This window comes from Rattus rattus, chromosome 1 (assembly GCF_011064425.1).
Source record: "Rattus rattus isolate New Zealand chromosome 1, Rrattus_CSIRO_v1, whole genome shotgun sequence".
Taxonomy (NCBI): domain Eukaryota; kingdom Metazoa; phylum Chordata; class Mammalia; order Rodentia; family Muridae; genus Rattus; species Rattus rattus.
In genome coordinates, this window is record NC_046154.1 from 251,735,355 (window position 1) to 251,758,957 (window position 23,603).

A 23,603-nucleotide genomic window follows, 5' to 3' on the forward strand; every position below is an offset into this window, starting at 1 on the left:
AGACATTGCTTGGTCTCCCTTCAAGGTGAAAATTCTTGCAACTGTACTAATGCTCCTGGGGGAACATCTTAGAATATGAAGCTATTCTATTACCAGTCGCAAGCCAAACTGGGGCAACTCACACACCCCTAAAGGTAGCTTCAACCTCATGGCGCTCCTCTGCCTTCTGCCCAGTTATAGTCCCTTGGGCCCTTTCTCTACCTTCGTAGACCGATGGTGAGAACCACACACCTTTCTTCACTGCCCTCCTCATCCACAAGCCTTTCAACTAAGCAAAGGCAGACGGTTAATCTCAGAGGGAGACAAATGGAGAAGCCTGGGGTTGCTTCCTGCCAGGATTCAAGCAACTCACCAGAGCAGCAGGCAGAAATGAGTTTATTGCATTAGAAAAAACACCAATGAAAACCAGCAACACCTCCGTGTTAGACATAATTAGTCAGACTTCAAGGAAGTCTCGAAAGAATCTCAGAGAAACACTTCAGTCTGGGAAAGTATGATGGGCTCATGCCTCCACTTCCCTTGTCCCTTGACTAACTGACCAACAGACAGGAGTGTCCAACATGTGACACGAACCACACGACTCCTTTTCCTCTCAGCTTCATGGTGCATGCCCAGGTGGAGTCCCTCCTGAGAGTCTGGCAGGGAAATGTACAGGTGGGATCTGGGGTTCCTGGCCTGGGGCTCTGGTGACAATGGACTTGCACAGGGGAGGACAGCTTGCCTTTTCTGCTGAGGCCAGAGACTGTCCAGTCTTCCTATCTCTCCTAGCCATGGCCACAGACTCTGGCATGGATGGCTGCTAGACGTGACAGGAGAGAAGTCAAGCAATTAAGTGACTAAAGTCCTCAGACAAACTTCTCAGAATATCATGGTTATTGTACTGCTATGAGGAGAAAACCAGAGAATAGCCATGTGACCGCACCCTTAGGACAGAGGTGAGAGCTCTGGGCAGAGATGCTACCAGCTAGGGCCAGGCAAGTGAAAAAGTGATGGCTTCCAGCAACCTCTACCTTCCCGGATGCCAAGCTTTGAACACTCATCCTTCTGAGCCCCACTGTGGCAACTGGGTCAACACTGAACAATCCCTGTTGGTTTCTGCTTTCCTTTGTAATAGCCACACATGCCTGCACACTGTTGAGTCTCGAGACCCATTTGACTGTGACCTTTCAGTTCCAAAACATCACTTGACATCCTAGGTGGACAAAGCCCTGGCCAGGCAAAAGGTCAGCTTTGAGGCAGAGCTCTCCACGATGCCTACTGCTATGGCTAGTGGCAAAGACTGCAGGATATGGGCAAGTGTGAGCCAACAGGAGCTCTTAGGGAGGAAAGGCCTGCCCCAGAAGGAACAACTGAGCTCAAGTTTCAGAAGTGGCAGGGAACCATGGTGGGGGGCTCCCCATGGATGTGGAGTCTCAGGTGCCTGCTCTGAGCTCCCTTCTCCTTATCCAGTTCCCCACATTAGCCAGTAGAAAGCTGACACCAAGGAAGGGAACCTTGAGGTTTCTCTGGAATCGAGAGTCTAGATCGTAGACTTCTAGGCTATTCCTGCCTATGAAATCCTAGCAGCATATCATTAGGGAAACACCCACTCACACCCCAACCACACCCCAAAAGGTCAGAATGACAATGGAGATAGCGTCTGTTCAAGACACATTAAGGATAATGTGAAGTCCCTATTGGAGACAACTCTAAATTTTCTTCCCACCATGAATCTACATCATTACAGTATTCTTTCTACATCAGAGACATGTTTTAGGAGAACAATTGAGTCCCCTCAACCTAGCTGACAAATCCATACTGGGTTGAGTGGCTGGCTCTACTGACTATAAATAACTGACGTAATTATTCTCAGACAGAAGGCCTGGGTCTCTGCTGCTGCAGCCTAGACCTTTATTAAAGGTGACAGGTCAAACTATGCTGAGGAAGAGCAGCTTAGGGGTGGGCATCGAGGATTGGCACTCACAGGAGGATGAATGGCTTTCTCCTGTTTTCTCTGGCCTCACCCCTGCTGCCAGTCTCCTTTGATCCTGTTGCTCTGGCTGCTCCGGCTGTGACGGGTGGCCTTGTCTCAGGAGGAGGGTAAACTTGTGGTTAAAGAGTTCACTTAGGTTGAGTTAGGAGCCTACAGCTGGCCCCACGTACTCCAAGTCCTTTGGTTCGTTTACGGCTAGAGGGTGACAGCTCCAGGAGAATAGACAGTACAGAACTCACCTGGGTCCCACAGGCGTGGCGACCTGGGTGGAATGTCGGTGTTCTCTGGAAAGAGGGTCCAAGGTCGGGTTCTCCCAGACTGTGACTCTTGCTTCTCTTTTAAAAAGCACCCTCTCTCTCCAGTGTGGAGGACGCGTAGGCAACAGCGTCAAAAGTGAACTCACAGACAAGACAGCCTTAATAAATTAGTGTAATACTATTAGAAGGGATGGCTTTGTTCTCTTTCTCAGGAGCATTGTTCTACATGCAGCCTGATGAGCTCCTTCCCTGGGAAATTTAAAAAGCCGTCCCCGTTAGCTCTGATGTAAAATTATAAAATAGAAATCTGGTAGGGTTTGTTTTGTTTAAAAAGGAAAAGCCGTGGAGAGGCGGGCGGTCCCGTGCAGTCCTGTTAGCTTTGGCCATTGGGTCTGCCTACAGAGTTCCCTCCTGGAGGCTGGATCTGGATGGAGTCCAAGAAGGGCCGAAGTGCTTGTCCAAAGGGCCTGTGGAGAAACAGACATGAGCTGGGGGGATCTGAAGTGCAGCCTACCTACGGATAGGATGGGACCTCGGACAGTGGTCTCAGCAGTGTCACCTACACTAGCTTTCTCCTTTTCTTCTGTCTTGCATGCTCTGAAACTTACTACGTAGACTAGGCTGGACTCAAATTCACAGAGATCTGCCTGCCTCTCTGCATTCCAAGTGCTGGAATTAAAGGCTTGTACCACCATTCCTCTATATATCAGTATAGATAATATACATTAGTGTATATTACCTTTGTGTGGCTTTCCACTGGAGCATGACAGGCATATTAGGAATCACACTCTTGGAGAAGACTGACCTTCCCTTCCCCAGCAGCTAACAGTTACCAACAGCTCCCTGCGGGTGGGGTGGGATCTCATGTCCAACTCCCCTCTCCACACTGGGCTTTGGTCTGTTGGGCTTGGATCTGCACAAGACTCATGCATGCAGTCACAACTGCCGTGAGTTCCTATGTTCTGCTGCCTTGCTCTATCTAAAGACACTGCTTCCTTGTAAGCCAGCCACTGCCTCTGGTTCTTAAACTCTTTCTATCCCCTCTTCTGCAGTGGCCCCTGTTCCATGTAGGGCTGAGGATTTGCTAGTTTCTCACTGGGCCTGTTGTGGGTCTCTTGTTAACCAGCATCAACTGCCACAGTTCAGATGGTTTTCCTAAGAGGGCTAGGGTTTGCTAAGTGCTCCCCAACCAAGGTCCATGTGTTAAATATTGGGTCTCCGCCTGTAAACATTTAAGAGGTGGGGCCTGTTGGGTCACTGGCGACATGCCCTTGAAGGGGACAGTGGAACCTTAGCCCCCTTTCCTCCTCTTTGCTTCCTGGCCACCACAAGGAAGCAGCTCGCTCTACCATGTGCTCCCACTCTGAGTTTCTTTATCACAAGTTCAAAGATAACAGTGTCAGGTGACCATGAACTGGCAGCACGCCAATGTAAACTCTCCTTCTTTATAAACCGAGTATCTCTAGCAGCAGAAAGCTCACTAACGATCTTCCAAATAGCTGGTCTTATGGATTTACTCCCAGGCCCCCTTCTCTGTGTGGCCCTAACATCTTATACTGACCCTGCAAGGCCTACTGAGCTGTTGTTGAACAGGCTGGCCTCCCAGAGGGGACTACAGCTTTCTGTACTGAACTGACGTACTTGTATCCTTTGTTGAAGGGACAGGGACAGTCTCATGTAGTCTAGGCTGGCCCTGAATTCCTTATCCTCCTGTCTCTGTTTCCCAAGTGCTGGGATTTCAGACATGTACCAAAATACCTAGCTTCTTTCTGTCAATTCTTTTGAAGAAAATACAAGCTGTGGAGAGAGGAGGAAGCTGAGGCAAAAGCAGAAGCAATCAGGATGACGAAGCTGGGAGTGAGCATATTTCAAAAGTAAGATTCTTCCAGAAAACAAACTGTTCTATTCAGGGTAACTGGTCATGCAAAGTTGCCAGGTACTGATGTTAATTTCTAGAGGGCACTTGGTCTGTTCTTGTAATAATAATTAGCTAGAAAATCACTTAGAAATGGAGCTGGAGAGTTCAAGATTCCTATAACCTTAAAGTGCTCTCATACTGGGCATGGTGGTTCAGATCTTTAATCCTGGCACTCAGGAGGCTGGGCATACAGGTCTGTCCAGCTACATAGAGAGATCTTGTCTCAAACAGTGCCCACAAAAGAGAAAATAAAGCTGCTCACAGCACACTACGGGCACAGGCTTTATCCTCAGAGGCTGCTGCCCACTCCAGCCCCCCTTTTCCTTACTGAATATGTAGCCCCAACCTAGCCTTAAACTCATGCTGCAGTTCAGACTAGTCTCAAATTCACTGTGATGCTGTTTGCCTCAGCCTCACAAGGGCTAGGATTCTAGGTGTACACCACTGTGCCTAACGGATACTGCCATATTTGAATCATCCCTAAGATGAAGGAAATAAAGTACTCGCAAACTGCTCCAAGTGTTAAACCAACTCCCACTCAGACAAGCCAGGGACCCCACCAACTGAGTTGTAACGGAAAAGGCCTTTGGCTGCTCCGTCATGCTCGGGGTCTCATGAATGGGAGGCAGGGCTGTGGGGTTTCGAACATCTATCAGGTAGGAGCCAGTCTGAGGCCTGGGTGACTGGACTCCTCTGCAGCCCTGTTTTCTATGTGGTTTTTTTGTTTCTGTTTTTTTGAACTGAGGAGTTGATCTGCCAGACCCCTACTGGTCAGGAGAAAACAGAGGTAACACAGGCAACCAGAGGCAGCTTGACAGAATCAGAATGAGTCCTTTCAGGAGACGTCATCTGGGGATGGCCCATAGGCCCTTCCCAAGGCTGGACCCCATCAGGGGCAGAGGAAGCCTCTGTTGAGGGCTTTCTGAGCACTGTGAATTCAAGGACAAGCGGAACCTAGCCTTTTGAGGGCGCCAGAGCTCAGGGTGTGGATGACAGAGACAAGCCAGTTTGGAACCGGGCTGTCCTGTCACTCCAGATTCTGCCACCTACTGAAGCCTGACTTATAGATAAGCACTTTTGGGAAATGGCTTTGTGTATCAGATACTGGGGTTTTATCAAAAGCCAGTGTCAGGTGGGTTTCTCAGTTCTGTGGTAGCTTCTGTGGTGGCACCTAAACCCAGCTCCGAAGAGGCTGCAGGGTAGACTAGTGCACACTGGCAGTTGGGAACAATGGTGGCCTTCTGTGTGGAACCTGCTACCAGGCAGGTCCTACTGGTTGGGAGGGAGGATTCGGCTGCCCTAGGGAAGGGGCACCAAGTTTGAGGGTTTCCTGTCTTTCCTTTTCTCTCTCAGACAGGACCTCACATGACCCAGGTTCTTCTCAGCAAGTCCATTGGGGAGCTGAGGCCAGTCTGGTCCTTCTGACCGCCTCAGATGGGGATTTTCAGTTTGCAGGGGTAGAAACAGAGTGGTCACACTCACGTGGAGAGAACTTCTGAGGGCAGGTCGGTGATGTAAGAAGGGATCTTCCGCCCAGTCAGGAACTGTGCCACTTCATTGCTAAAGGTGTTACAGTTGTGTTCAAAGAGGTTGTAGGCTTCTCCTCTGTACATGGAGAGAGGTTTGGAGAGCAGATGAAAAGGCCAGCAGTGTCTGTGTGGAGTGTCTGTGACTGTGGAGTGGGAAGGTGGGCAGAGCCTTATGTGAGGACTATGATCAGTCCTCTCAAACCTTCCAGAAGGACTACTGTCTGTAGAGCTGGACCTCAGAGCAGTGACTCACAAGGGAAAGATGAACCAGAAATACATGGTTTCTACACAGTTCAGAATCTTTACACTCACACAAGGATCAGAGGTGAACTCTTTTTTTTTTTCTTTCTTTTTTTCGGAGCTGGGGACCGAACCCAGGGCCTTGCGCTTGCTAGGCAAGCGCTCTACCACTGAGCTAAATCCCCAACCCCCAGAGGTGAACTCTTAATAAAACTGTCTAGTTTTTAAAAAAGATTTACTTTATATATATGAGCATGTGTATGAATGCATGTGTACCATGTTTTTTTTTTTTAATTGTATATGAGTACACTGTAGCTGCCTTCAGACACACCAGAAAAGGGCATCAGATCTCATTACAGATGGTTGTGAGCCATCATGTGGTTGCTGGGAATTGAACTCAGGACCTCAGGAAGAGCAGTCAGTGGTCTTAACCACTGAGCCATCTCTCTAGCCCCCATGTGTACCATGTTTATCCTACAGACTGTAAGGGCAGAAGAGTGTAACTTCTGTTAATGGAGTTATAGGCTGTTATGTGTCTCCATGTGGGTCCTGGGACTGAACCCCAGCCTTATCCTCTAAGGATCCCTGGACAAATGTTCTAGTCCTCTAAGCCACCCCTCCAGCCCCTTCTCCATCTTTTTTAGACATGTATTTTGTGTGTGTGTGTCTGTGTGGAGGGGGGACATGAATATAGTCAGGGACAATGTGCGAGAGCAGGTCCTCTCTTTCCATGGTGTGGGTTTTGGAGTGTGGGCTCACACTCAGACTGTCAAACCCTATGGCAAATGCCTGTACCCATGAGTCATCTTTCCAGGCTTTGACTCAAGTTTATTTTTTCTTTTGAGACAGAGTCTCTACAGCTCAGGTAGGCCTTTCATTTCAAATGTAGCCAGGGATGACCTCAACCTTCTAATGTTCCTGCCTCCGCTTCTGGAGTGCAGGGATTAAAAGCACATGCCAACATGCCAGTTTAGTTTCGGTGGCGTGGGGGGATTGAACCCAAGGCTTTGTGCATGATGGGAAAAGCACTCTACCAACTGAACTACATCCTCAGTCTGACTAAGCGTCTCAATCAATTAATTCAAGTTGGTATTTCATCTCCTTCCTACCACTAACCTGGTTCTCCATTAGGAAAAACACTTGGCCAGAGGCGGTGGAGGACACCACTCACTGATTCTTATATATTGGGTTGTGAGCCTAGCCTTTAACGGCTGAGCCATCTCTCCAGCCCCCACTCACTGATTCTAATCAGAAGGAATGACTACAGGATTCTCACTCTTTGAGGCTTCAGCAAAAAGCATGCTGGGATGCAATGCTGGCTGCTGAAGACACATGGGCTCATCCTGTAGCACAGTAACTTTCTCTTCATAAGGAGAGTAAAGACTGATCAGGCTGGAGCCGAGGGTCAGGGACGGCCAACCTGGCTCTGCCTTCCAGGGTTTGACTGTCTAGTGGAGCAGACAAACAGCCACCACCCTGTCCCTACTCACCGGAACAGAGACTCCCCTAGGGAGGACAGGTATTCCAGAAAGATTTCTTCTGTGACTTCTGTATTCCCCACATCAACCACAGAGTCTGGGGGCCCAAGCAATGTCCCTCCCTGAAAAAGTCAACCCAACAAAGTCACTAAGTCACCATCTCTACCGTGTTTTTTTTCTTTTTCTTGGCTGTTTTGGGGATTAAACCCAGGGCCTTAAGCATGCTAGGCAAGTGCGCTATTGCTGGGACCTCAACATCCTCTATTTAACATTTTAATTTTTTGCAAAGGGACCTTGTGAACTACAGGCTATGTTCCCATCTGTTAAATTATTTTTAGGCAGTTTTTTACTATGCAGCCCTGGCTAGCCTTGGACTCATAGGTCCACCTGCCAGTACATCCCAAGTGCTGGATTAGAGATATATACCACTGCCCAAGGCTTGAAAAAAATTTTTTTATTGTGACTTTCCTCATAAAATTACAAAAACTGTTCCGTCAGCTTCATCTTTAAGTGCTGGAACATTCTTGTCACAGGAAGAGAGCTATTTCCTGTTTGTATCAAGGTTATAGAGTGAAAAGTTGGGCTTCTGGTTGCTTGTGGGGTCTAGAAGCTGATTCCTGTGCAGGTCTCTGTGCTGTCCATTCACTCTTGTTAAAAAGCCAGAAACCTAGCTGAGTGTGGTGGCATAACCTTTAATCCCAGCACTCAGGAGACAGAGGCAGGCTGACCTCTGACTTTGAGGCCAGCCTTGTCTACTGTCTTACTTGTTGTAAGCTCCAGGGCAGTTAGGGCTACACAGAGAAACCTATCTCAAAAATACAAACAACAAAAAGACAGAAAGAAACCTAGAACCTTTGGTCTCCTTTGTTCCCAGTAGATGATCACAAGGGCAGAACATGCATCTGGGCTGCAACAGGAGAGTAGAGTAGTGGGAACAGGAGCCAGAGGGCAAGCAATAGGACATCGCAGAGGGTAGACCACTCCAGAACACAGCGTGCCTGGGAGAGCCACCGGCTGACAGCCTGAGCACTGCCCTTGAGGCTGACACTGTTCTAGGCACTGGGGAAGGGAGACCTGGTGAGCAGGAGCAGTCATGACAGTTACGATAGCCAGAGGACAATACCTAATGTTCTGATGAAAAAGAGGTCACTATGGCAATTCCTACTGCTCACCAATGACAGATACGTATTGAGAACTTACATGCTACATCTAAGCTAGACAATGGGAGCACAATGTATACAAAACACAAGAGTTCTGTCCTCATGAAACTTAAGTTTATTAGGGAAGGTAGGTAAAAATTGTATACTCCAGTCAATCATGACAAGCGGAGATAAGGGCCGTGCTGGAAAAAATTGCAGAATGTCGTTTGTTGGTCCTTGTGGCAGGGGAGGGCCAGGCTAAGATCTGCCTGAGGGAACTGATACCCACTCAGACCTGAAGGACAGAGAGGTGCATCTGGGTGAAGGATTAGAGAGCTATGCTGAGGCTGGAATCTTGTTTTAAATGGCCAAGCAGGAAGAGGGCAGAGGTCAGAAGACACAACCTGGGGTTGGGGATTTAGCTCAGTGGTAGAGCGTTTGCCTAGCAAGCGCAAGGCCCTGGGTTCAGTTCCCAGCTCCGAAAAAAAAAAAAAAAAAAAAAAAAAAAAAAAAAGCCACAACCTGAAGAGGATGGTTAGAGAGGAATCCAGAGGCAAGATCAGAGGGGTCACAGGAGACTCTGGCTGAACCTTCTGGATAAACTGGGAATACTCTGAAAACTGAAATTCCTTAAAAACAAAACAAAAAAACCCCAGCATCTAAAACTCACCACGTAGGGAACAGTGGTACACACCTATAGTCCCAGCACTCAGGAGACAGAGGCTGGTTTTGTGAGTTCAAAGCCAGTCTGGTCTATCTAGAGTTTCAGGACAGCCAGGGCTACACAGTCCCAGCACCATGGTGGTGAAGAGGGGGAGATCAGAAGCTCAGTCACTCATCTACATGGTGAGCTGGATGCAAGCGTGGTGGTGCATTTCTTTAATTGGGAGGCAGAGGCAGGAGGATCTCAGATTTCATCTTAAAAAAAAAAAAATTCTGTCTGCAACATGGAAGACACAGGGAAATCAAACTAACTTTCATAGGTCCAGCCCAGACAGGAAGTGCTAGCTCTTGGGAAATGGGACAAGAAGAGAGAGGTAGTCTGTCTTAAGAACTGACTGGGTGGGGTGCCATCACATCTGTGACCCTGAACTGGAGGTAAAGACAATGGGCATCAGGAGGCTCCAGGCTCTCCTCAACTGCACCGTGGTCTCCAAGCCAGCCTCAGCCATGAGACCTTTTCATTTTAAAAAGAGGACACAAAAAGGAGTGACCAGGCTTAACAAAAGACTTAGAGAGTGCTCAGTGAGAAAGTTAAGAATGACTTCCTACTTATGATAGCAAAATGAACGGCTGGTCTTTGCTCAAGGACATCCCATGACAATCCTGAGATGGCTGAGAGAAATGCTCTGAAAAGGACACAGGTATTAGAATCAGAAAGGTCACGTGAGAAAGGAGCAGGAGCAGGCTGACTGGAGGAGGGCAACTGAGTGGGTTAGCTGCTAAGGGTGCTATGAACAAGGACTCTTCTTTCTGTTTCTCTCCTGCTCTCCCTACCCCCAGTGCCGAGGAGGGAACACAGGGCTTTCATGCCAGGCCAAGTGTTCACTGAGACATACCTCCAACTACTGAAAGCATTTAAGGCCCCTTTTCTTTCTTTGGCTTAACACTTTTTAAATATTTATTTATTTGCACCTACATATGCACACATGCAAAGTGGTCAGAGAATAACTTATAAAAGTCACTAAGTGAATTGAAGGGATCAAATTCAGGTCATCAGACTTGGTCGATAGCAAGTACCTGCACCTGCTATCTATCTCATTTCATCAGCTCTGTTTTTCTTTTTTTTTTTTTGGTTCTTTTTTTCGGTGCTGGGGACCGACCCCAGGGCCTTGCGCTTCCTAGGCAAGCGCTCTACCACTGAGCTAAATCCCCAACCCCTCTGTTTTTCTTTAAAAAAAAAAAAAACAAATATATATATTTGTTTGTTTTGCTTTTTGAGGCAGAGTTTCTCTGTGTAGCCCAGGCTGTCCTGGAACTAGCTCTATAGACCAAGCTAGGCCTGAACTCACAGGGATCTCCTTGCCTCTGCCTCTGTGGAATTAAAGTGCTGGGATTAAAGGTGAGCTACAGAAGTTGTTAGCTGACACATGGATCCTGTGAACCACACCCAGGTCCTCTGGCAGTGTACCACCACAGCCGGCTTAAACGCCAACATGAGGAACTGCCACAGGCCAGAGGCACACGCTAGAAGCCAACTTCTCGGGCTATAGGAACCCCCTCCCCACACATCTGCAGGTAAGGGGAGACACTCACCGGGGTACAGCTGGAAATCCCGCTGCTGCCGAAGAAGAACTCATCCTTGTGTACAACTATAGAGGTATGCCTGCCACAGAGAGGACAGTGAGCCAGGAATTCAGTGTCTCCAGGTAAAGCAAGTACCACATTACAGTGACAACGATGTCTGCTCCAAGATGTCAGTCACCATGGGAGCCAATTTTATATTAGCCAGATGAAGACATGAATAAGATATTCTCAGTGTTCTTCTGAATCTGGGGTGACTGATCTGGGACTGTTCCTACCCTCAATACCCAAATTCACAGATGGCCAATGGAATAGGCCATACATGGAACTTAAACACACTTTTTTTTCCCCCCGGAGCTGGGGACCGAACCCAGGGCCTTGCGCCAAGCGCTCTACCACTGAGCTAAATCCCCAACCCCTTAAACACACTTTTAAGTATCATTTAAAGATGACATACAATATCTAACATGATGTAAATGCCATTAAGTCATCATGCTCTACCATTTAGGGACTAATGTATGCTTAGGACAAGTACTTTCCAGAATGTTTTCCTTCCTTTCCCCTTCCCCTTCCCTTCCTTTCTCAGTCTACATAGCCTTGGCAGGCCCAGAGCTCCCTGTGTAGAAAAGACTGGCCTCGGGGCTGGAGAGATGGCTCACAGTTAAGAGCCTGATCTTCCAGAGGACCTGGGTTCTTTTCCTGGCACCTACATGGTGGCTCACAACTCCCTGTAACTTAAGTGTGAGGGGATCTGACACCCTCTTCTGGCCTCCTGAGCACCAAGCACATACAGAGTACAAAGACAGCTATCTATCCTTACACATAAAAATAAAGATTAGGCCAGCTGAGAGTGGCATACACCTTTAATCTCAGAACTCAGTACTTGGGAGGTAGAGGCAAGCAGATCTCTGTGAGTTTGAGGCCAGACTGGGCCAACAGAGCAAGTTCCAGGATAGCCAGGGATATACAGAGAAACCCTGTTTGAAAACTAACAGCCCCCACTCCCCAAAAATTAAAAAAAAAAAAAAAAAAAAAAAAGGCTATGGGAAACTGAGAACCAAGAACTATGCTTTGAGCCTGGAGTGCAGAGACAGTGAACTGGGTGGTGACACAGAGCAGTCAATGAGGAGTCCCACCATACTTACCAGATTCCTTCCAGTTGTTTCCCTGTGGAGAAAAGGAGAGATTTAGCCATTTGGGACAAGACTGAGTGCCTTCTCAGGCTGAGTAGATTTAGAACTCACTCAAACCAGGAAACAACTGTGAGAAACCTCCTGGAGGACGTTCTAGACACTGCTCTCCTCTGTGGCAGTCAGAATTCTGGTTGTGATATATATTCAGGAAGCTCAGAAGCCATTTTGCTTTATCAGAGAGCATGTTTGCCTATCCTTGTTTCCCATCTGGGATTCAACTATGTCTTTCCAACCTCTCTGTGTCATCTACAGCAAACCCAGAGTAAATCTGGAAGATATTACCTACTTCTCCAGTAAGGTGTGATTCTTCAGAAAAGAATGGAGCCAAGCTACATGCTTTGTGTTTTTTTTTTTTTTTTTTTTTTTTTTTTTTTTTTTGGTTCTTTTTTTTTTGGAGCTGGGGACCTAACCCAGGGCCTTGCGCTTCCTAGGTAAGCGCTCTACCACTGAGCTAAATCCCAGCCCCATGCTTTGTGTTTTACAAAGGCAATGCCTGTGTATTTGGTGCCAGGGAAATGAATCCAGGCATACAAACATTGCTAACCACGTGCTCTCCCACTGACCTACACTTGGGGCCTATTTTCTTCCTCCACCTACCAACAATCTTAGGTGTCAAAATGCAAACACAGGCTATCCTACCTTTAGATGCTCAAAGTCAAGTGGAAAGAGACACACGCATAAATAATTAACTAAAACACCGTGATGATAGGCACTGAAACTGTGGTAAAAACAGGGTGCTATGTTAATAAAGATAAAGAACTACCTTCAAGAGCCTGAATTCAACCAATGAAGGAGCGAGCAGGGGCAAAGCTGGGCGTATCTGCCAGAGAGAACAGTCTGTGCAAACCGTGAAGACTGAGCTTCTGCAGGGCAGAGGGCAGGTGTGGTGATGGAACAGTGGGCAGCCAGCAGGCCTGTGGCGAGGCAGGGTGGCCTGGCCTGGGTAGGAGAGTACTCTGGTCAGACCCACGTCTTAAAAATTAAAAAAAAAATTATCTTTATTTTTTAATGTACATTGCTGTTCTACCTACACATACATCTGTGAGAGGGGATCAGATCCCCTGGAACTGGAATTATAGATGATTCTGAGCTGCCATGTGGTGCTAGAAATTGAACCTGGGTCCTTTGGAAAAATAACCACTGAGCCTCTTAACCACTGAGCCTCTCCCCAGCCCTTACTTGTAAGTTTTACATGTATTTATTTAAGAGAATGCACAATGCCACGGTGTACACAGTGTCCACATGGAGGTCAGAGGACAGTTTTCAGGAGTCAATTCTGCTTTCACCATTTCAGGTTACCATCAGGCATCTACACCCACCGAGCTGTCTTCTGGCCCAAACAAATGACTAGCAGTCTATTTTCATTTGATTGTAGTGCTGGAGATCAACTCTAGGGCCTTGTGCATGCTAGGCAAGCACTCTAGCACTGAGCCCTGCTTAGTTTTGCTTGAAGCAACATACTGTATAGCTCAGGCTGGCCTTAAACACAAAGCGATCTTAGCTCAAATTCTTGATGTTGAGATTATAACCATGTATCATCAAACCTAGACTCCCACACATGTGTGCCTGCGCGTGCCTGTGCGCTCACGTGTGTGGAGGCCAGGGACTGACATTAGGTATCTTTCTGAATCACTCTCCATCTTGTTTTTGGCACCACATCTCTTAATGAGCTGGGCATCCCCTGATTCAGGTAGCCTGGGAAGTCAGAAAGCCGCAGGAATCCTCCTGGCTGCACTTCTCCAGTGCCAGGGTTACAAGTGTGCACCGCCACACCTAGTACGTGCCGCTCTTCCACAGGACTCAAGTTGTTTCCCAGCACTGATATGGGGTGGGGGAGACTCAGAATCACCTGTGACTCTAGCTCAAGGATATCGAACGACCTTTTCTGATCCCCTGGGCGCTTGTACACATCCACAACAGACATACCACTTAGATATACATAAAATTACATCTTTAAAAAGGGTCAGCAGAGGGGTTGGGGATTTAGCTCAGTGGTAGAGCGCTTGCCTAGCAAGCGCAAGGCCCTGGGTTCAGTCCTCAGCTCCAAAAAAAAAAAAAAAAAAAAAAAAAAAAAAAAAAGGGCCAGCAGAATGACTCTGAGGATAAAAGGCACATGACACCATGCCTGATGACCTGGATGCAATTCCTGGATCCCACATGGCAGAAGAAACATTGAAAGTTGTCTTCTGACCTTCCACATGCATGTATAGTACTTACATACACACTAAACTTAAACTTAAAGAAGAAAAAAGATGTGTGGTAGTAATATGGGTATAGTGTAGTGACACTATGTTTATAATCCAGCATTTAGGAGGCAGAGGCAGGAGGATCAAAAGGTTAAAGCCATCGTCATCAACATAGTGACTTTAGGGCTAGCCTAGGCTATAAAATGCTGTGAGAGATGTGGAGAGGATGAAATGGAGAGAAGAGTTAAAGAACAGATTAGAGGTCAAGGATAAACCTACAGGAGACAACACACACAGCACACAGAAGGACAGACAAGGAGACAATACACAGCACACAGGACAGACAAGGAGACAACACACACAGCACATAGGACAGGCAAGGAGACAACACACACAGCACACAGAAGGACAGACAAGGTGACAACACACAGCACACAGGACAGGCAAGGAGACAACACACAGCACACAGAAGGACAGACAAGGTGACAACACACGCAGCACACAGGACAGGCAAGGTGACAACATACACAGCACACAGAAGGACAGATAAGGTGACAACACACACAGCACACAGAAGGACAGACAAGGTGACAACACACACAGCACACAGGACAGGCAAGGTGACAACACACACAGCACACAGAAGGACAGACAAGGCAATGAAGGACGTAGGAACATAGGTGACCTCACCCACTCACTGGAACTGTCAGCTCAAAGGCTTACAGATGGCTACGTGTCACCCTCATTCGCTCAAGGATGAAACTTGGCAGAAGAGTGGCTGCTTAAACCTCCTGTGTTATGTACCATTTCCTTCTCTAGGTAAATTAAGGATTCCAGGTCTCTCTCTCCCCCTCTCTATTTCTCTCTGATCTGGAACTCAAAGACCATTCTTTACATCTAAATGTTCTTGTTTGTCCTGGGGGGGATGAACATGGAGTCCTGTACATGCTAAGTGGGTACTCTACCACTGAACTATACTCAGAGGCCTAGATTTATTTTTTTCTTTTCTGAGACAAGGTCTTATATATTCTAAGCTGGCCTCTAACTTGCTATGTAGCTAAGGATGACCTTGAATTCTGATCTACTTGCCTCCCACCTCTACTTGCTGGAATTAATGACATCTATCACCATGCTTGGTTTAGGGGACACTAGGGATCAAGCTCAGGGTTTTGTGCATGCTAGATAAGCACTCTGCCAACGGAGCCACAGCCCGGACCCATTCTTACATATTTCAAATGTTACGTAGTGCATTTTATGAAGTCATTTTATGAAGATGACAAAGACCTGCATTTTGTCTAGTATAAAAAGACAAGGCAAGATGTGAAGACGGGTTCCTTGGAGATACCCAGGTAGAGAGGTGAGGCTTGCTGTGGTGGAGCCTACCCTTAGGGAGAAAAGAAGGGAGACTATGGCCTTGTCAAGATGAACGGCATGGGAGAGCAGGCTTACCTGAATCTGAAGTTTTGGGGCAAGAGTAGGATGGGAGGTGAGGTGGGGTAGTAACATGAAAGCAGGGCACAGAGCCATTTGGGGACGTGGATTAGACTCAGTGGATATTAGCACAGCATAGAGCGGATTATTTCCCACTGGGATTTCCTCAGCAAGCTGGAGGGAGAATGGGTAGTCATGTGGCTTCGTGTCTCTAAACCTATTGGCACAGCCAATGCACTCATTCTGAGGTCTATGGAATATGGATACAGAAAACAAACAGAAGGTGTGGATGGCAGCTCTATTATGGATGACAGGAAGTCTAGGGCAAGGTGTGCTACCATCAGCCTTCGCTGTACAGATTTAGGTCATAAAAGTCTTGGGAGAGCACCCCCTGCTCCTTATCCACAGAGCTAGATAAACATATAGACACATAGGCTCCATCAGCCCCAGTATACTGTTGCTGCTATGCAAATGCCTATTAATAAGAGTTAAGTGGACGGCAGTGATGGAACTCCAGAGACACGCACCTCTTTGCAGGTGGCATTTAGTTTCTGTTTGGCAGGGAAGGAAACACATTAGCTCTTTGGTATAGAACAAGTGCAGCCTGGTTCACTCTGCATAACCCTCCCCTAGCAACAAAGTGGTTTAACTGGCACTTCACCAACAGTAAGTGTTACCTGGAAACGTGTTTATTCTCTGGGAAAAAGTAAAAGAAACATTTGTATAATGTAAGTAGGTGTTGAAGTCAATATCATAAGATGCCTACCAGCAGAGGGGTTTACCCTTCTTGTCTGTGGGGAGAGAAGAGGTACCAGGAAATCACCATGTTAATGTTCACTGAATATGACTATGTCAGACCCTAGGGTTACAGCAGAGTTCTTGCCTCATGGAACCTCCAGTGCAGCTGGGGGGTGCACAAGATTGTGTGTGTACGGATGAGAAAACGTGCAATTATAAACAGGATAATAAACACTCCCAGGAGCGTATAGATGGTATTAGCACAGGAGAGCGGCCTGTGAGCAAGACCGGGAGGTGGGGTTTAGGAAAAGGTTTGTAGAGTTGACATCAGAACTGAGATAGCAGATAACTGGGCAGAGCTTAGGCAGGCCAAGAACTGGACAGAGAAGGTTCCTGGGGTGGTAATGGGGCCTACAGGCTGTGAAGAGAGACCTGAAGGTACTTTGTGTACCAGGCAGCCTTTCCACTCTGAGGCTCTGCGAGAGGAAAGCCCCAATGGTACCTGTGTTGGCGAGCTGTACGTCAACTCAACACAAGCAAGAGTATTGGAGCCTCAATTGAGAAAACGCCTCCATGAGGTCTGGTTGTAGGTAAACCTGTGGGGCACTTTCTCAATGAGTGATTGATGGGGGAGGGCACAGGCCATTGTGGGTGGGGACCCCCTGGGCTGGTGGTCCTCTGTTCCTTAATAAAGCAGGCTGAGCAAGCCATGTAGGGTAAGCCAGTAAGCAGCACCCCTCTATGTCCTTACAACAGCTCCCCCTCCAGGTTCCTGCTTAGTCTGAGTTCCTGCCTTGGCTTTCCTCACTGGACTGTGATTCAGGGTATATAAGCCATACAACTCCTTTCCTCCCCAAGTTGCCTTGGTCATGGTGTTTCACCACAGCAACAGTAAGTCTGACTAGAACAGGGTTTCTTCTTCTCTGTAATAACAAAAGCAGATTTCTGTTGTACTCTAATGTAGGAAAGCTGGTGTCAAGTGTGTTGTGTTAAACATGAGGGGGCAAAGTGAGGCTGCAGACGTTAAGCAGGAGAACACAGAGCCCTGCAAGCTGCGTTCATTTACATTTTGCAAAAAGATGCAGGATTACCATTCCCTCATTCCTTCAGTGGATATCAAATAGTTGAGCACACAATGAACAATAAAAACGAAAACAAAGAACAATAGATTGCATTAAACATAAAAAAAAAAAACCTCTCAGATTTGAATAAATCCTATTTTAATGTCCAAGTCTGAGTCATTCCTATGATCAATACTGGGAAGGCGGGTATAGTTTGGTGAGGGCCTGGTTCAGCCCCACATCACCCACGGGTGCTCATACCCCTTAAGGAGCACTGGCTCTCGACTGTCACCGGGGGTACTCTGAGGAGCGAGGTTCTCTGCCTCCAGGAGTTGCAGCCTCCTGCTGAAAAGACTCAAGTAGTTGCTGCATTTATCCTGGTATGCAGCTGCTATCTCTTTTATATGGCTATCTAATTTTATACATCCATACACAGTACTTTTCAAGAAATTAACACCTAAGAGTCAAGCGTCTCTGTTGCTACTATTGAAGGAGCTAAGTATAAAGTCCCAAATAGGGGGGTTAGAGAAATGGCCCAGTGGTTAAGAGCACTGATTGCTCTTCCCGAGTTCAATTCCCAGCACCCACATGGTGGCTCACAGTCATCTGCAATGGGATCTGATGCCCTCTTTTGGTGTGTCTGAAGACAACACCAGTGTACCCACATACATGAAATAAATCTTTAAAAAAAAAATAAAGCCTCAAGTTAGAAATGAAACATGAAACACTTGTTAGCCTAGTTCAAAAACCAATTCCTGGGCTGGGGAGTGGCTCAGTAGGAAAAGGTGCTTGCCCTGCAAGCCTGAGGACCTGAAGCAGCAGGACTGGGAGCTGGAATCCACTGTTAAGCTGCATCTTGAGCCCTACCTTATTCCCTTACCCCTCTCAAGCCTCTGCACTTATCTCTACACGCCTGTTCACAGAAAGAGGTCATGAAATTTAAAGAGTAGCTAAAATTATTAGGAGGAAGAGCTGAAGGACAATTTTAATAGCTAATTATATTAGCCAAGTAGTGACATGGGGAAAAAGGTGCAATTAAGCTGTCCACGCAATTAGAATGCCGAGGAGAACCGTGGTTGGTGAGGTACTGCAGAACAGTTTCATGGGAGGCACATGTCCTCAAAGTAGGACAGGATGGGGCTGGAGAGGTGGCTCAGTGCTTAGGAACATGGGTTCCCAGCCCATGTCCTGTGGTTAACAACTGCCTGTAACTCTCATTTCAGGGAATCCAGCGCCCTCTTCTGGCCTCCATGGGCGCCAGCAGACATGGCATACACTGAGACTCAGATTTTCATGTGGGTATAACTAGAGTCTTTATCCACTAGACTATCTCCCCAGCCCTGAAATGTGTGTTTTTTTAATTTTTATTTATCACTATAGTATACTCTCACATGTAGCATATAGGCACGCAAAAGTAAAGCTAAGTCATCAACCGGACAGGATAATTTGGTGAAATCTAACTGTGTTATTTAAGTCAATCATGAACCATAACAGAACTGGATAAGGTCTTTAAGTTATTATTTTAAAAAGTAACTTTATTATTATTTACTTATGTATACAAATGTGCACCTGTGGAGGTCAGAGGTCCCCGGGAGCTGGAGTTACAGGCACTTGAGTTAGCTGATGTAAGAACAGAGCCATCTCTCCAGCCCCAAGGTTAAGATCTTCTATTGGGAAATTTACATGACTAAAGGGACAGGAATTTACTTTGGGGAAAGGAGGGCAAAGGAGTATGGTCACTGTGCTAGAAGAGTAGCACAGACACCGAGCCTAGGGCATTTTCAGTAAATCTTGGGACATTTGTCAAAGGACACCGTTAGACTTTTGAACAAGGAACCCACTTCAGTCACGAGGGACCATATTACCTTGGACAGTTGGTATTAGCAAAAAGATGGTGAAATAAGTTCTGTGTCCATAACACAGCTCTGTAACTTGTCTGCTGTGTGACTTGGGGCAGATCATGAGACCTATTTCACAGAAGTGTGGTAAGGATTCTAGTGCATGCAACTCAGGAAAAGGGGGTTGGGGTGGCTGGTTGGTGACAGGTACTCAATTATTGTGTTATATACTTCTAGAAATCCTTACAAAAATAAGTAAACACATTATTTTTTATCATGTTTACTGTTTGTGAGCATGACCATGCGTGTGTTCACGTTACCCTTGGGTGATGTGAGAAGACAACTTTTGGGATTCAGTTCTCTCCTTAGGTTCTTGGGATCAAAGTCAGATTTGGCTGTCAGGCTTGGTGACAAGTGTCTTAACCTGATGAGCTGCCTTGCTGGCCTATACAGATTAATGTTTTAAAAAGTTCAAATATAGGTGGCGTGAAGGTGCACGCCTTTTAATCCCAGTACTCAAGAGGCAGAGAGGCAGGTGGATCTCTGTGAGCTTAACTGCCAGCCTGGTTTACAAAGCAAGTCCAGGACAGCCAGGGCTACACAGAGAAACCATCTTGAAAAACAAAAGAATAAACAAACAGTTCAAATATATTTAGGAGTGAGAAATCAGTATATGGAAACTAACTGAATTAGGTTATATACCACTTTAAAGTTGGTGTATCTGAAAGGGAAGAATGCAAAGGCGATTTCTATTTTCTATTTTTGTTTAATATTTTAATGTGTATGTGTGTCTTTAACTTTAGAAAGTAATGTCTATAATTTTCCCTAACTTTTTGTTTTACAAAGTGAATAATACAATACAGGAAAAAAGAGAATTAAATTTGTACATGAGGGTGTGACTTCTGATTCATGAAGTTTCGTGTTTGGCTGGTGTCTTCTGTAGCCATCACATCTATTTAAAATGGGGCTAGGGACGTAACTCGTGGCAGACAGCTTGCCTAGTGTACTTGAAGTGCCTGGGTTCAAGGTCCAAAGGCTAGGGTGTCGAGTCTAATACCTGCCTTATTTACTACCACCCTCCACAGAGGCATTTTTCAGCCCGTCTAACAGCCAGGCCTTCTGGCTCTAAATCTTGGCTGGTCAATCCTTTTATCTACAATACTCTAACTCCCTCATCACTCTCAAAGATGGCTGCTTCTTCCTCATCCTATATTTCCAGCCTAAAAGTCACAGCTTCTGAAACTGTTCTTCAAAATGAGTCTCTCATTTTATTTTCTACCTTGCATTCAGCACAGATCATAATTTGCTTTTAAATTATTTTTTAAAGATTTATTTATTTATTATCTATATGTACACTGTTACTCTCTTCAGACACACCAGAAGAGGGCATCAGATCTCATTACAGATGGTTGTGAGCCACCATGTGGTTGCTGGGATTTGAACTCAGGACCTCTGGAAGAGCAGTCAGTGCTCTTAAACACTGAGTCATCTCTCTAGCCCCCACAATTTGTTCTTATTCTTCATATACATACATATTTCCTACACTAGCTAGCTCCATGTCTGCAAACATCTACCCACCTTCGTTAAACATTAACACAAACATCAGCACTTGCTAAGCCCTCGACTATTTGTTTAATGAAACAATATCTATTGTCTCTTTCAGCTAAGGACAGTAATTATTAGGTTTTAGGACAAAAAAAAAATCAGTCTGGAGGGTACTTTATGGGTCAAGGAAACAAATGATGCCTTTCTGTGGTAAAGCTAAAGAAATGGCTGCCGAGGAGCTTAGCTGGGACCTGACACAATCTATCAACGGCTCAATCGGTCCCCAAACGATGTGAAGAATACTTTGAAGTTTTGCTTTCAGATCTGCCTTACTTTCCTCTCAGGTGTGCTGAAGACTGAACTTGGGCTTTGTGCATGTTAGGCAAGGCCTCTGCCACTGAGTCATGACTGGACCCTGAACCCTGCCTACAATCCATGACTTAGGTCCAAGCCTCTCTCTAATGATAATGGGCTGGCTACATAAAGAACGGTATGAAATACAAATTACAAATACAGATTTCCAGAGACTCTGATTTAGTATTCGTGAAACCCGGCTCTATGATTTACACATATAAAGGTTATAAAATGGGCACTTATTTAAACAGTACGAAGTAGTTTAGGGCAAAGTCTCCTTTCACTCTGCTTCCATTAGCTACTGGCTACCAGTGTCTTTGGTAGAGGAACTGTTTAGACCTGATGATCTCTCTCTCTCTCTTTCCCCCTTTATTTTCTTTCTTCTACTTTTCACTCCCACAGATGTGTGTGTGGCCCAGCTTGTTAGTCTTGAACCCACCGCCCTCTTGCCTCAGCCTCCTTAGTACTAGGATTATAGGTTTGGCCCACCACAGTTGGTTTTAATAGTTTTTTCAGTTCCCCCCAACCCCTGCCTCAATCCCATTTAACAATGTATGTCTGTTTTTGTTTTCGTGTTACAGATCAAACCCTGGGACTTGCAGCATGCCAAGCAGAAACTCTACCAGTGAGTGAGCAGTATCCTCAGTCAGGTATTTGTGTTTTTAAAGAACATTCTAGATGATTCTGATGTGAAGCCAAATTTAGAAACCACTCACTGCCCCAGGGTTAAAGGATTAGTTAAGTTCAACTCAATGACACATCACAAATGGATGCTCTCAAAACTTGCCTTGCTTCCTTGATCCCTGCCCCTTGTCTTCCCTAAGAACTAGCCTTTCTTACAATGTCTCCAGGAAACACTATAGCTATTTACAGAACCATGCAAAACTATGTCATTTTCAATCCCTGAAATCCATTCTTGTCCACCATTACCTGAAATGACAAACCTGACAAATCCTATATGACAGACATTTTGGTATTTGACTTGAAGTTGGAACTACACTGAAGGGCTGCTTTTCTCTCTCAGCATTAAATCATTTGAACTGAGCACAACCGATATACTTTCCTTTACTAATCCTCACTGATACAGCATCCTGTCCTCCCCCAGAATCGCTTTCTTACCATCTGGTCAAAAGCAATTAACTGTTGAGCGAAAATTGCATTATCCGACAGAATGTAATTAGTTCCAAGTTCTGGCTCAGGGTGACCTGACTTGACCTAACCTGGGAGCTCAAGCCCTGGGCCGCTCTAGCGCTCCCTTCCTATCCACTCCAAGGACTGCAGAGGGAATTTCCTTTTGGCGCGGAGGGCAGCCGCTCCAAGGGACACCAGCGAATCTCGTCTGGAGTGTCGCTTCTACCACCAGGCATACGAGCTGGAGGTATCCTCACTTTCTCTACTTTGAGCCAAAAAGCAAGGTTCCCTGGCTTCTTGGGGAACCCGTCAAGATCAGTCGGCTAACCCCAGTCCCTAGCTGAAGAGCTTGCTCCTTGGCTTAGATCATGAAGCTGAAAAGGGGTTCAGGGAATCCCACCTCACTCACATTGCCCTAATGGGTCTTTTCTCCCACCTTGAGCTCCTCTTCCCCCCCGCCCCCGCCCCAGGAGATCCCTGCCGGCGGCCACCTGCCTTCTTCCCACTGACCCCAGTCCCCTCACCCAGCATGATGGGGCTGAGCCGGCGGGCCAGGCCCTTGGACAGGTCGTACACGTAGAGCTTCACCGGATAGAGATTCGGCGGCTCCATCAGGACCCGTGGCGGCGGCCACGATGGCCCTCGGGCACCCGGCAGCGGCTTGGACCTTCCGGTACCCGACCGGGGTGGGGAGAGGAGGGAGCGGGGGACCGAGCCCGGGCCCGGCCTGAGGGCGGGGGAAAGGCGGCCCTGCGCTGCTCGCGCCCCCACACCCGCGACCGGCAACGACTACTGTGAGGTGACAGAGAGAGAGATCCCAGAGAATCCGCACGGAACAGGGGGAAGGGGCGGGGACGCACTTTCACGCATGTGCGTTCGGTGCTGACGGGCTGCGGGGGCGGAGCTTCAAGTGAGGGGCGGGGCTTTCTCTGGCCTCCTGCGTTCCAGATTAGGGAACGCGGTAGAAACCGGGGATGGGAGTGGCCGTGCCCGCCTGACGGATCGAAAGGCGTGTTGTGCGTGCTGACGTAAAGATGGCTGATTGGACGAGAGACCTGGAGCCCGCGTGGAAGTGGCGCCCACCTTCTTCTGTCCCAGTGGCGCTCTCGCCTCGGGCTAAGGTAGGTCCGCTGCACTGTATGTGTTGGCTGTGGCCTGCCTTGGTGGCCTTGCTTGCACGCTCATTGTCGCGTGGCCCCTTGCCTCGCCGCGGAGCAACGTGGTCTCCAGAGACACACTCTGGATCCTGCTTCTTTCTCCCCAGGAGGCGGCACAGGACTTGTGGTTGAGCCAGACTCTGGCTAAATGTTGGGGGAGACCTGGGGGAGAGAAATGAAGGCGAATGTTTC

The 23,603-nt window shown here is 47.0% G+C and overlaps 1 protein-coding gene across 1 annotated transcript; it reads right to left on the reverse strand.

The window, feature by feature from the left end:
- Positions 1–357: 357 nt before the first annotated feature.
- Positions 358–23,126, reverse strand: Desi1 (desumoylating isopeptidase 1). The gene is made up of 6 exons (XM_032918412.1): positions 22,779–23,126; positions 11,923–11,944; positions 10,790–10,859; positions 7,407–7,516; positions 5,630–5,752; positions 358–2,696 (listed from the first exon to the last, which is right to left on the reverse strand). The coding sequence occupies exons 1-6, from the start codon at positions 22,864–22,866 to the stop codon at positions 2,603–2,605; spliced, it is 507 nt and encodes a 168-aa protein (XP_032774303.1). The 5' UTR covers positions 22,867–23,126; the 3' UTR covers positions 358–2,602.
- Between the last annotated feature and the right edge of the window lie 477 nt (positions 23,127–23,603).

Bases quoted from the DNA above. Each gene is read 5' to 3' on its own strand.
- Desi1 (XM_032918412.1), bottom strand. From the start codon at position 22,866: ATGGAGCCGCCGAATCTCTATCCGGTGAAGCTCTACGTGTACGACCTG. The intron at 7,517-10,789 runs GTGAGTGTCTCC...TGACTTTTTCAG, and splicing joins GGATTTCCAGCTGTACCCCG to GGAGGGACATTGCTTGGGCC. The intron at 2,697-5,629 runs GTGAGTGTGACC...GTTTCTCCACAG, and splicing joins CCCTCAGAAGTTCTCTCCAC to GCCCTTTGGACAAGCACTTC.